This window comes from Syzygium oleosum, unplaced genomic scaffold, assembly GCF_021117445.2.
Source record: "Syzygium oleosum isolate NSW1041296 unplaced genomic scaffold, Sole_v2.1 Sole_v2.11, whole genome shotgun sequence".
Taxonomy (NCBI): Eukaryota; Viridiplantae; Streptophyta; class Magnoliopsida; order Myrtales; family Myrtaceae; genus Syzygium; species Syzygium oleosum.
The window spans coordinates 7,054,368-7,068,568 of NW_026607495.1; the positions used below are offsets into that span (position 1 = coordinate 7,054,368).

General features: G+C 38.9%; 1 protein-coding gene and 2 long non-coding RNA genes across 7 annotated transcripts in view; 2 read left to right on the forward strand and 1 right to left on the reverse strand.

Annotated features, from left to right (window-relative positions):
• The window catches only part of LOC130139280 (uncharacterized), a 39,067-nt gene that overhangs the window by 12,318 nt on the left and 12,548 nt on the right, over window positions 1-14,201 (forward strand). The window lies entirely within an intron of this gene.
• LOC115665304 (calmodulin-binding protein 60 F-like) lies at window positions 6,345-13,796 on the reverse strand. 5 transcript variants are annotated; one of them, XM_056315916.1, is made up of 12 exons: window positions 13,557-13,796; window positions 13,076-13,148; window positions 12,549-12,601; window positions 11,980-12,103; window positions 11,162-11,208; window positions 11,012-11,053; window positions 10,244-10,737; window positions 9,782-9,942; window positions 9,500-9,703; window positions 8,343-8,574; window positions 6,734-7,374; window positions 6,345-6,636 (listed from the first exon to the last, which is right to left on the reverse strand). In XM_056315916.1, the coding sequence occupies exons 1-11, from the start codon at window positions 13,631-13,633 to the stop codon at window positions 6,767-6,769; spliced, it is 2,115 nt and encodes a 704-aa protein (XP_056171891.1). In that variant the 5' UTR covers window positions 13,634-13,796; the 3' UTR covers window positions 6,345-6,636; window positions 6,734-6,766. The 5 variants fall into 5 exon arrangements, with proteins under 5 accessions (XP_056171891.1, XP_056171892.1, XP_056171894.1 ...); XM_056315917.1 differs by having other exon boundaries at window positions 13,447-13,585; XM_056315919.1 differs by lacking the exon at window positions 13,557-13,796 and adding an exon at window positions 13,253-13,256.
• On the forward strand, window positions 8,498-9,081 carry LOC130139286 (uncharacterized). Its single transcript, XR_008817530.1, has 2 exons — window positions 8,498-8,642; window positions 8,740-9,081. It is a non-coding gene; the product is annotated as an uncharacterized LOC130139286 (long non-coding RNA).

Genomic DNA, 14,201 nt, shown 5'->3' on the forward strand with positions numbered 1-14,201 from the left:
CAAATTTTAGTGAAAATTTGAAATTGTGCCCCTCGCCTCGACCTCGTCAGTTCGGCGACCAGCCAGAGGTCGAAGATAAAGAAGATGAAGGAAAAAAAGAAAAAAAATTAATAAAAAAATTCGAAAAAATAAAATTAAAAATTAAAAATTAGTTCCGGTAAAATTGTCACAAGTATACCAGTTTGGGGTTTTCGGTGGTCAAAAAAATAGTTCGGAGTAAATTTATCACAGGTGTACCACTTTAGGGTTTTTTATGATCAAAAAAATAATTTTGGGTAAAATTGTCACAGCTGTACCATTTTAGGATTTTTCGTGGTATTAATCCAAAACCTTTCGCCGAACAAGTACGACACGACAAAATTTCGTAGCGCCACCGCGAACCGATCGAAACGGGACTTCTCGTAAGATCCCATTTATAACAGCCTTCACTCGAGCAAACCTACGATGGGGAGCCGCATCCCGTTTGGCTCTCCACGCGACTCGACCGAGCTTCCTCGCGCGCAAAACTCGAAAACCGTAACAAATTGGATGAGCCCGAAAAATCGCGAACGGCGCGGGAATTGTATCGATCTTGCAGCACATAGCACTAGCACAACAATCACATTTCCGATCACGCAGTGCAACGTCACAAACATTAATACATCTTCTCGAATTGTGACTTTGTTCAGCGGGAAGAAGCATCCATCCGTCGCTCTCTTTGGTCTCGTCGTGGCGGACGAACTTTGTCTCTCGCCGGCTCGAGTCTCCTCGCAAGTTTGTGACTGGTCGTCGTCGTCGTCGTCGTCATCGTGTGTACGCGCATGTGCGGGTCACGGAGAGAGAGAGAGAGCGAGGAGAACGACATCTAGACAGGGGCATGACCGACAGGGGCATGACCGACGGGGGCAATTTTCCGGGAAAATCAGGTTTCCTGGGGTAATTTTCCAGGAAAATGCTTCACGCCTCGTCAGACGTGCGATGAGCAAAAGAACGTACGTGCTCTCACCTACTTGAGTCTCCTCGCAAGTTTGGCTGCTTCTTCTTGTTGTTGTCGACGACGTCGTGTGTACGCGCACCTGTGTGTCGCGCAGAGAGAGAGAGAGAGAGAGAGAGAGGGAGGAGCGCGACATATAGACAGTGGCGTGACTGACACGGGTAATTTTCCGGGAAAATCAGGTAAATCCCTGTTAATTTTCCTGGAAAATTCATCTTGCTTCCGATTGAGTGCTGGGATCGGACCGGGTCGACTTACGAATTCTTAGACGAGCATGGACCGGGGGATGATCGGACCCGTAGGGGATTTCAAAAGTGAAAAGTACTGGGCTCGTGTGATAACCGAATTAAGTGCCGAAAAATTAAGATACTCGACGGTTTAACGAGATTAAACTTGCTTGCTAACTTTAAATAAAATTGACTTACGTGATTAGGTTTATTCAAAAATCCAATTTATCTAGTAAGTAAAAGAGGAGTTACTTAATTCGTCCAAACTAAAAATAATTATTGGTAATCCAAAATCTTGCCAAATATAGTGATGAAACCTACTAATGATAGTCATTTTTTTCGGGAAAACTACCCAAAAAAAAATCATAAACTTACTGTACAATGGTTAATTTAGTCATAAGCCTTTTGAAGATTTGACAATGTAGTATTTTCGGCCAATTTTGGCTAGTAATCGATGTCATTGACGTCAGCCATCTTACGTGGCACAAAAGAATTTTAAAAAAAAATTGTATAAATTGTCCACATCGTGCTAGCCATGTCACGTAGGAGGGCCGATATACAAGTTATCGATTTCTGACTAATTTTGGCTGAAAGTACTATATTGACTAATTTTCAAAAGGTAGAGGACTAAATGGGTCAAATTGAAATTTTACAGCTAAATTGGTCAAATTAAACAATTTAGAACTAAATTGATCATGATAATTATCCCATCATTTTTCTATGCTTGTTAAGGACTCATAATATTCAACTATCGATTTTCAATTATCATAAAACCTTTTATTCCTATTTTTGGGACGGAACATAATCAACACCATAAAATGCAGTACTTAAATTTTCAGCACTTAATTTTCAATTTTATCACACAGTCTCATAATCTCCATCCGTTGCTTTTTCATGTGGCCTTGAACTTACAATTTGTGCAATCAAATCATTAAACCTGCGAAAATTTTCTAATAAAGTCACTTAAGGCCTATTTGGTGACCCAATTAAGCGCTGAAAATTGAATATTCGGCAATTAACGAGGCTAAGCTTGTTTGATAAGCTTAATTTGGATCTGACTTAAAAGACACAATTAAGTAAAAAAAAATCCACCTAATATGATAAGTGAGGGATTTTTTTTTTACCACATAAACTACTAATAGATACTATGGGTCAAAATACCGAACGCGGATATCGAGTAATCGGAGAATTCCTTTCAATTATAAACTATGCTAAAGGGAGCGCGAACTCCAATGTGAAATGGCTTACTATCGCATATATTTTGGCAAGAATTTTGATCATATTCAGCTATCTAATTGTCACCAAACAACTTTATTTTTCAAATATTAGGTATTTAAAATTTTCAACGCTTAAAATTTAGAACTGAAATCTTCAACATTTATTTTTCAGCTTTATTAAACAATCTATAGCCAGTGATTCAAACAAATCAAACATCTCGTGTCTATCGGTGCTAGCAAAAGAGATGATGCTGCAAAAGTCGGCACAACAGTGAATAATCGATTTGAGTGAACCAAGTTGTGGAAACATAATTGAAGACACACTAAGAAAATTTTCAGTAGCTTTTATTTACTGTGGTATAGTTTCTTATTCTACGGTGGCCTCGATCACTCGAATATCGTGCCTTTGGTCAGCATCGATAGACAAATAACATTCAATTATTTTGAAAATTGGTGACGAGGGGACTTGATTGTAAAAAATCTTGAACCGGATTTTACAAATTCAAAATTCGAGAACCACGTAAAGAAAGTAGGTTAAAACTTAGCTACCGTAATCCATAGTCTACAACTCAAGGAAGCTCGAGCTACCATGACCGGCGCTCAAGGGAGCATCAATGCTATTTGGGATACTTGCATGAGGTTTGATCAATGTAAATAAGGTTGAATCGTCCCCTACTTAACTCTTCAGAGTTAAGATATTCTAAATTTTTTTTTTGTATATCAATGCTTCTTTTAGTTAATTCTAAGTTCAAGTTTTTCATTTTTCCACACAAACAGTCTCATTATTTTTTCACATTTTGATTGGATATTATATTTTCATGAATATCTCGGTTTTTTCGTCTAATTAATTAATTAATTAATTAAGTTGTTATTACTTGATACAATTGTTACCAAAAACTTGGGATTAAAAAGTCCAACTCAAACTTGCTAGAAATCTCGCACCTCCTAAACCAGATTTCCAACTCCTTCATTGACTGTACGATGGGATAATTAAAGTTTGAATATGGGCGAAATGTCGTAATATCATAGATCCATGTGCACAATATTTCTATACTTAGTTACGGCTCCACGTCGTAAAGTTGTGCTGTACATTAGATATATCACAAAAGTGTAAACATGTCTAATAGGTGTACAGCAGAACTTCGTACTACTTTCTCTCAATAATTTATGTACGATTACATTATAAAAGTTACAATGTTCCATTTTTTTTTGCCTAGTAGAATCTTCCCTTATGCTATGTATCTCTTTTCATAGTATGTTTTTTTTCCAAACTTATTGTAACTTTTTTTTTTATGTTTTTAATGGGTTATCAAAGAATGACACTTCCCATCTCGCGCTTGCGGGTATTATGGCCATATTTCCTGTATACAAGACCGAAAAAAAGGCAATCGATATAAATTGTAGTCCTCGCTTTTATTGATTCTTAATCAATCTAGTTGGTTAAACTTGCAACTGTCATAAACCAAATTTTCCTTACATATAATCCCCAAATTAACTTTGGTAGTAAAATATGACGCCGACCCTAGTAAAAAGTTTCTCGAAATCCAACTCTGGTAATTCCGTGACCTATGCCCATCGTAATGCACCGCGCTGTCAAATTAACTGCCCTATATACTCTGGAATCTTATAATGTGATTCATCTCGAACTCCTTATAGTTCCACAGGCACAGGGCGTATGATAGAGAGAGAGTTGCAATCGACGTCCTGAAAAGAGAGAAAAGGGCAAAAAAAAGTGGGCAGAAAAAAAAAGTGTCGACTTAGGAGAAGGCCACATGTCACTACAATGGTCTCTAAATTGAGCACCACTTTATTATTACATCATCAGATTAGATACCGGAAATGCAGACTATGACTAATTAACTTTCATTTGGGCAGAAAAAAACCATGACTAGAATGAGTGGTCAAATCTAACTCGTGTAAATTTTCTTAAATCTGTTTTGACTAAAGCAATCACAAGTAAATGTTGCAGGAAATTACAGAAAAAGTCATTAACCTATTGAACAAATCCCAATTCACTTCTAAACCTCTTAATTTTGTCCTAAACATTTTCATGAGTTATCAATATAGTCCCATGAACCAATTTTGGTAGTCAATCTTTGACGTGGACGCCTACTGTCCTACAGAGCATGACTAGCACTAATGTTAACAATTTTTTTGCAATTTTTTAATTTTTCATTAATTTTTTAAATTTTTTCCTTTTCCCCTGCCGGTCTTCATGGCCGATGACCAGCCATAGGCAAGGGTTGGGCAAGGCTAGCAAGGGTCGACCTCGCTAGGAGCCTTGCTTGAGGCCACTCGACCCTTGCTTGTGGCTGATCGTTGGCTATGGCGACCGGCGGAGGAAGAAGGAAAAAAAGAAAGAAAAGAAAAAAATTATTAAAAAAATATAAAAAACATTATCTACGTCAGCACCGGCCGTGCCATGTAGATCACATCAACGATTACTAGCCAAAAATGATCGGAAGGACTATATTAACAAATCGTTAAAATATTTATGGCTGAATTGGTCAAATTAATAGTTTAGGACTAAATTGACATATGTATAATAGATTTAAAACTTTTTGGTAATTATACCTAGATGTTGCATGCTGGAAAAAGGGAATGCTCTACATGGAGTGCAAGTGAGGAATAGGAAGACCAGTTTTCTTGTATTGCCATGAAAGGATCATTTCAAAGACCGCATGCAAAGTATGTTTGGTCCCTGTACAATGGAAGGCAAACACTTCTCTTTTTTGGGTTTATTTGGATAGTCTATGGAAGATTGGTGATAGTTGAAAGCAAACTGTGAATAGTTCAGGACATAAAGGAACTGTGGAATGACACCTAAAATAAAAGATTTAGATACTCAATCCTATATTAGAAGGATTAAATTCCAGTGCAAACCCCATGCTAAATCAAATTATCCGCGAGCCGTCTTACATGAGCTCGTTTCGGACAAATTACAGTTACAATTTTCAAGGACCGAGAAAACAAGAAGAGAAGGCCAGCAAAAAGATAGAAGACGATTTGTGTGTGTCACCCAAAACACCTTTGGCTAAACCCTCTATTTATAGCCGTTGTACAATCATGTAAGATTTACTTATGCTACTTTTTTAGTAGAAGTAGAACTAATTATCATTTGTAACTCATAATCATTATTAAAATAACAGTCTGTATGAATGGAGAATATCGAGGGATAGCAGTGTATGTGTTCTGAAAGATAGCTCTCTTGCCTGTGGATAACAGCAAACAGGCGAGACTTAATTCTTAGGACTCGATGGAAATGGCCCAAAAGAGAGAGAAGAGACCAAAAATTGAAGAAAGTGGGTGGGAGTCGACTTAGGAGAAGGCTGTCAGTACAATGGTCTCTACATTGAGCAGCACTTCACAATTGCAATATCAGATTTGACAACACAAATACTGACTAGTGACTATGACTAACTTTCATTTGGCCAAACAAAATCATGACTAATTTCAAAGGTCAAATCGAACTCGTGTAAATTTTCTCCGATCTGTTTCGACCGAAGTAATCACAAAAGTATAAAGTGCATACGGTGGAAAGAGAACACGCCAGGTGGAGTGCAAGTGAGGAATAGGAAGACCGGTTATCTTGTATTGCCATGAAAGCATCATTTTTAAGACGATGCACGGTATGATTGTTCCCTGTACCATGGAATGCAAACACTACTTTTTATACCATCGAAACTATCCACGAGCCGTTTTACATAAGCTTTTCAAGGACTGAGAAATCAAGAAGAGAAGGCCAGGAAGACGTTAGAACGTGGTTTGTGTCTGTCACGGTCACGCAAAACACCTTCGGCTAAGCTAAACCCTCCATCTAGAGCTGTCGCATAGCCTTGTAGAATATACTTCTGCTACTTTTTCAGTAGTTGCTTATTTGTAATTCTACATCAATATTAAACTAATAGTCTGAATGAACGGAGGATATCGAGGGAACTCAGCATCATGATTTAACGGTGTACGTGTTCCGAACATAGCTTTATTGTCAGTGGATAGCAGCAAACAGGCAAGACTTTATACATAGGACTCGATGGACGTGGTATTGATTTCTATGAATAATAAGCGCAGAATGCAAGTACTCTCTGTGAATGATATACCTTGCATTCCTTACATGTGAAAAATCAGAGAACTATTGAAAAAAGATGTTGAAAGAACTGAAGAAGAGTGACTTTCTGATGAAAAAAGTATTCGATCGAGAAGGCGTTCCAACAAAGCTGTTCTGTACACAAATGAAAAACATGAAGTAACTATTATGCCCTCATCCAAGAAAAGAATCCCATCGATTCTATCAGACAGCAAACAGAGAATCATCTTACCTAATGCAACATTAAGAACAAATCAAATCAAGCCTAGACTTCAATCCGTGGTTCATCTAACTGCACAATTATGCCACGTCTCTTCATGACGATCTTCCTGATGAAGATACCCCACAGCATCACTGCCTTTATCTTGAGCCAGCCACTAACACCTTTGCCGGTACCTCTAACAGAACCACCATCATATAATGGGTTCCCAAGGAACGACCAAATATCATATGCTGGGTTATCAGACCACAAGTTCCCCAAAATATCATCTGAATCAATTGATTCGTAACCTTCCACCACATGATTGCCTTGAGGATGAGGAAGTGTACTGCTAGATTGGGAGATTGATATTGCGGCAGAGGGTGGTTCAGAGGGGGAAACATTCTCACTCACCGTATAGTTCATTTGGCTTGAAGAATGGATCGTATGGCTCGGCATGGCATATTGGAAATTGTTACCATGGGACTGTATTGGCAATCCGACTGTAGATATACCATTGTCTCCCTGAGGAGTTGGAACATTCAAGGGGTCTGTTGATATGGGTTGCTGTGCAGCGAGATGAACGCTTTCATCAACTGAAAGCTTCATGGCATTTCCAGAATTGGTATTTTTCAACTGTACCGGCGATGCCAAAGCAATTGTACCATTATGTCCTAGAGAAAGAAACGAGAACATTAGTGTGGTTAGTAAACAGAGGCCGACGTGAGCACAGGTCTATATTCTTATAAAGAATTTTGGGAAGGAACAGTTATGAGCTTTCACTGTTACGGAAAGTGCTACCATTTTTGCTTACCCTGCACATCTATTTAGTTTTTCTGGCAATTGGTCTTTGTTATCTTGAAGAGCTTCAATTGACAAGGCCATTTTCTCGCAAATTGAACATTGTACATCTCAATTTCTCACATATAAGTTTAACCAACCAACCTTCTTTTCTAATATGATCTTCCAGTCACCATTTAATGAAAATACACATATAAACACATTGCCGTGTGCTTATTGCATCTATCTATATCAATCTCGCGATAGCAATATCTGATCAATGTTCACTTATGTTTGCCTATCTACCCTCCCCCTCCCCATTCCCCCACTAGAAAATGCACAAGTTACAAACTAATCTTTTAGTAACCTTTATATTGCTTGGACAGAACACATACATACATACATATATAAATGGTCAAATGAACAGAACACATACATACTTGATTATTGCCATTTTGCCTTTGTACTGATAATCAATTAGATTACTGGTTTTGGTAGTGACCTGCCCTAACCTACTCCTCTTGTTTTTTCGTCATAGTAAAACTATTTCTGAGCATTTTTGGTTGCATATGTCAAAGCCTAACTTACAAATGGGAATCCTCAACATATGACTTAAGAATCAGTGCCAAAGAGGGGGGAAAATTAGTAAAATCTCCTTGGATGCAAATTCAATTGAAGGGTAGCTGGACAAATAAACGTCCTCATATTATGTGGAACCCAAATCATAAGGTTCTGAAACACATTGGTTTTATTTATTAAAGCTCAAAATCAAGTACGAAGTCCTGTATTCCTCGTTATTTCACAGGCCACGTCTTTCTCTGCGCTTATAGGGAGAGAAAATATTGTGTTTTAGAGCACGTACCTTCAGCATTGAAGCCCCCATTTGACGGAGGAGCTTCTGGACCACCTGGAGCGGCACCGATCCGTGGAGTCAATTTACATTGAACAGGGGGGAAATTTTCAATTTGTAAGGCTTGAGATGGAAAAGAGCTTGAGCTTTTCTTCTGCATTGAACAAGAGAAGGACTCTCCATTGAACTCCATAACATCATTCCAGTTATCAAAGGCGTTTTTCACGATTGTATCTCTTTGTTCCTGGAAGAAAAACACTCGGTAAATCACTCGAGCTGGACTAATTGAAGTATTTATCTCCACTATTGAAGGTACACGCTGTGACTCCAATCAACACTATCTTTTTTTGGCAAGTGATGTTGCATTCGGACGGATGAACTTGTACTCAGAGTAAGTACGTAAGTGCAGCACAGGGAAAGAAGAATAAAAGAAACATTGGAAGAACATCAATTCCCTATTGCTGCCCATTTCTCCACCACATAAAGGTCAGGTGCTCGAAAGATGTAATGGAGAGTACGATCAAGGCAAGGATCCTCAGGGTAAAGATACAAAGTTGATCGAGAAAGGACCAGTGAAGAAATAAAACACGGATCAACTTGTATTGCGCAAGTAATAAAGATCTTCATAGCTTTATACTTGAAAAGTAATAGTTGCAACATGAATGTGTTAATTACTCAAACGACAATACGCTGATGAGTGCCTCACATTTTCATGGATGACAACAAATCAACTGCTGAAAGTTCTGTCCAAGTTACTCATGCTTTTTTGTATAATTTTAACTGCGGAGGATAGAGGGCCACTTAGAGATATACAAGGTCACTATCTTCAACTTTGCATTGCAACGAGCGAAAGCTCAAAATCAATCTACTAACAAATAGTCTCAACTATGGATCTAGAAAAGCATCTAGATTTTCCTTTAATTCTCTCTACAGGCACTTCATATTACTTTTACTGATAAAAAACCAAAAAACAAAAGCATCTAGATGTCCAACCAACTCCTCGTTATAAGTTTCCATATCTCTGATCAATACTAAAACCAATTAAGCCACACAGCTACGAGTAAACATCAAATTGCGAATTACATAGATAATATGGGACAAATTATACGAATTAAGCATGATATGTGAACTGGCTTGATAGAACTTAGTAGGAACTCCTAGTTACTTACCTGATCATCGGCAGAAAGTCGATGAGTAGCACAATATACTCCATCTTTAATTAGGCCAATTAGTTGGCGATCTGTGTTGAATACAGCACCATGCTTCCTCGTGCCATCTGCATAGTACAAATAAAGTTTCCAATTTGTTTTGCAACTCTTTGCATGATTTTCAAGGGTATCCCAGTTTGTCGAATTTGAGCCCATTCCAAGAATCTACAATGAGTGAACACGCAAGACTTACATTCGTGGTAGTCAATCAAACCCTAATTGAGAATCATGAACTAAGTTTACCTCTTTTAGTTTTGTGGGGTCCATAAACAATTGCAGTAGAAAGTCCCCCACTTTTTGTATTCCGGCTTCACTCAGTTTTTGGTGATATTTCCCATCCTTAGCAATCATCTTCAACCTCCAGATCTCATCATCGAATGCTGGTGAATCATGTTTCTTGGATGCTGTAAATGGACAGAACATATACAGTAAGGTCTCGGTCAATATAAAATTAATGAGTAGAAGCAAACTTCTGTAGACGTGCAGACTCTCTCCTGAAACTGATCCAAAGTGTCAACATTTGCTAATGACAAAGAAGCCGATCTTTATTTATTCATCAAAATTTTTGTTGGAGATGCAAAGGTCCGCACAAAATGAAGCTCTCAATAAAAATTATTGAGGGCTGGATGTCTGAAACCATGTTTATGGTCAGTCATAAAGGAAGGACAAGGTTATATGAACTGTTAAGGACTATGGAAGACTTACATTCTCCTCTATGTTCCTTGACACGGAAGGCATCTGTTATGGCCTCTCGGATTCGCGTATTCCCACAATAACCCAATGCCACCTTAAGCCCTATCCTGAATCTTTTACTCCTATTCCAGCTGGAATTGTCAGTAAATATCAGTTCTCCCAGCTCTCCGACACCTCCCTTCAGCGTCACTTGCAGATCTCCTGTCAAAAGCAGCCCCTTTCGTTCACGCTCTTTAACCACGTAGTTCTCAAACTCTTCATGAGCCCAGTTATCCTCATCATCTTTGTTGAAGTCACCTTCAAGCACGACAACATCCGACTTAATGGAGGATTCCGGGCCTGATGTAACAACATCCCGTGTATTCACATCGATCAAGGCAACAGAAATGCGAGCACCCCCATCTCCTTGTAGTTTCTTTCCAGTAAATAGAGTATCTGACAGTTTGGTTTGAAATTGAAGCCGTAAGTTTCTCACATCATTTATTCCTGTAGATCTAGCATTAACCCTGCATTTTCTTTGGAAACCAATTATTAGGAATGGGAACGGGAATAGAAGCGGAAAATTGGAAAAGTAATGACACAGAGAGACAAACTACCAAACATCGCACTTGGACAAGTCTTACTTCTAGGTAAACTACAAGGATAAATAGATGCATTGTCTCGGAGAGTATAAAAATGCAAATTTTTTAAAAATAAAACAAAACAAGATGAAAAGCTCCACTGCTCTCAAGCTACAAAAAGTATGTTCTAAATTGGCACATTGACAATTTGGTGCACGACCTAGTCATTCTGGCCAGACTCTCACTGAGCTCTGACTGCCTGCTGTGGGGTGTTAGGGGTAGGTCGGACCATTATTCACCAAAAAATCAAAAATGCATAAGGGGTCAATACAACACAGAAAGCCAGCATCACAGGGAAGTGCATTCATACCTTCCAAGGTGGGGAGAGTGAATATTTGCAAGCTCCACTGTTTCGGTCTGTTCAAAACCACCAACAGAAGAAATACCAAAGTTGGAGACATAAAAAAAATGAAGCAGAGGGGATACAAAACTAATCCATTCCGTCAAAAGGAGTCAAAAACATCCTGCTTAAAAACAGCTTATCGAACACATTATTGAGCTAAGTTCTTCAAGCACATTTCAAATCAGTGTTTACCAAATAGCAGTTGTATATATAGCTAATATAAACAATCCTAACCGTTTTTATTTCCCTTTTCATTCCATGTCCATGTAAAATGTTACATGTGCTTTGGAATGGTTACGATTCAGCTTTAGGTGATAAAGCCACAGTTGTGGATGTTATTGAGGCAAATGGAATGGAGATGGCCTCCAGCAAGTCAAGATGATCTGCTTGAAACTCAGATGGGCTTTGTGTGGGTTGATTGCTCCAAACTCTAGCTCCGTAGACAAAGTGGTATTTACTGGTAGGTCGGCACCTCGATGTCGGCTGTATATGTGGGACATTATGCTGTAATGGACTTGTATGGGATGTAGTCCTCCCATGTTTTTCTTTCCACAGCTTGTGCAATATAATGAATATTTGATTATAAAAGAAAATAATTGTGCAAAGTTCATGCTCAATAAATGCCGTTCAAACAGTCAGGATAAATCAATTAGCTAGCAACGGATTTGTTGGTCAATAAGTTCATTCAATCACTTCATGACAGGCAGAAAAACAACTCATGTTTGAAGTGTTTTTGGAGACATGTTTGAGAAAAGTGGGAATTTTATAAACTCTGTTTATCTTACCAGTTTCTGAATAGAATTCTCCATTGAATGCATCCGTTTCTCCATTGAATGGATCTTTGAATGCATCCGTTTCTCCATTGAATGGATCAGTTGCACTATATCTTTGAGAGCATTCCCAGTGCAACTACACAGTGAAATATTGACACCATGAACACTGCCGTCTTGAGGATTTATTCATAACAAAGAGAATATCTATATGGAACATATTAGTTCCTTGTACAAATGAATGTCTGACCTAATTACCGTGTAAAAAGACAGATATCAGACTCATCAGATGCATTCCCTTAATCTAAGGCGCCACAGAAAAGTCAATGTAAAGTTGGTCTCTCCGGTAGTTACAGAAGCACGTGAAGTTAATTAGCTGTTATCTCCAAATGCACCGTCCTTTTAGTGATTAACAGAAAAATTTATGTGCAGGTATCACACTTTGCCGAACAGACTCATGGATTGATGGCATGTGATACTCGATGATATTTCTAGTTGGCGAGACAATACACATGGAAATTCTATTAGAAGAATCAATTGTTTCGAATAAGATACTACCTACAAACCAAATGAAATATAATCACCTTTGACAATATTCGACCGGGTCAGATTTTGCACGTTCTGGCTCTTCTCCGCTCTGTCAAGCAAAGAGTAATAGCGAAGAATTACATTGCAAGAAAAATCTCTCATGTATTCGTCGCATTCAAGTTTTACATCACAGGTATCTTTATTGTCCTCCTTCTACATGCAAATTGAAATAGTCATAGACCACATTTTCCAAGATTCAAGGAGACAATTATGTCCAAGCCACTTCACTGAAAAGTTTGTGTCTTTTTGTGATCCATCTGTCCCAAACGACATGAAAAACCTAAATCATGTTCTTAGTGGAATTACTTCACAGGAAAAGCCTAGAACAGTCAGAAGGTCATTTTTACCACTCAAACGATACTTCTCTATACATCTCGGAGCAATTGCTAATGCAGATTTCTATCAGGAAACTGACTGGAAGGTCAGAAATTCATCCAACCGCTTCTAATCAAAGAGATCAGCAACTGAAATACAATGAAGACTGTATTTTCTATGTCCAAGTTGGCTACTTTACTCATCTTACCACTCTCTGGCCATCCTCCTCCGTCGAACAGCTCCCCGGCACAAGATTCCTCTCGGACCCACTCCATACTTGACTGCGTGAAGATCAGCACAAGAACACAAGCGAGATAGGATAATTCAGCAAACAGGACAGCAAAGTAACCCGATGACAATAACAGCTCACTTGCTAGGTAAAAACCTTAACGGAGTTTAATGGGAACAAGGAGGAAGTACGGCGATCGGCCAGCGCGAAACCGCATAACAGATTCGAGACGACAACATTGTGGGGTCTTTCATACTTCACATTGAAGCCACAGCACAGACCCCACAAGCAAAAGACTGAACGAAAGCGATCCAGAACAGTCACCCGGCAAAAGCTAATCAACGCCACACCTCAACGCACGCTTCCCCGTACCTCTCATCTCAAGAACCTTCGACTCTCAAGAACCCTTCACTGAATTTCCCACAAGCAAAGCTAAAACCAACACGATCATCGAACTTACCCCGTTGGAACGAGGCATTGCCTCTTGGGTTGACTTGGTTGACCCGAAGAAGAGGAGGCAGAAGCTCTCTTCGCCATGGACGCGACCTTCCCCTGCTCTTCTGTGGGGGCTTATCAAGAAACAGGGGAAAGTGTCGGAATCTAGGGGAGTGTTGGGTCGCCGCAAGAAAGTAGCAGACAAAGGAATCGGACAGCAGTATCTACGAACTCGAACTCGAACTCGAAAGTGATGAACTTGTAGTAATCATTGGATTGCGTCCCGTTTTGTACAACGCCATGAAGGAGAAACGCACATGCATTTCCAAGAAAAGTGACCTCGTGTATATTTCCGGGAAACGTTGCGGATTTTAGAAATTTTCCTTTTCTCCGATTTTACTAATTTGCATGTACAATTTTATTTTTTTGTATTTTCTTTTCTTTTCTTTTTTTTCTTTTTGCTTTTTCCCGCTTTTGCCTTTTTTTTTTTGTTGTCATTCGCATCACCAACTCACATCACTCTCAGATTTTTGCTCTATCTCTTGCAGAGCACAGAAATTGAATCTCGTACCTGTGATACTAGCGTCCTCACCTCCCAATCTCTTTACTAGGCCTATTAGCCCGCTTTTGTCTGTTTAATAATTGAACTATTTTTGCCTTTAACGCGAGT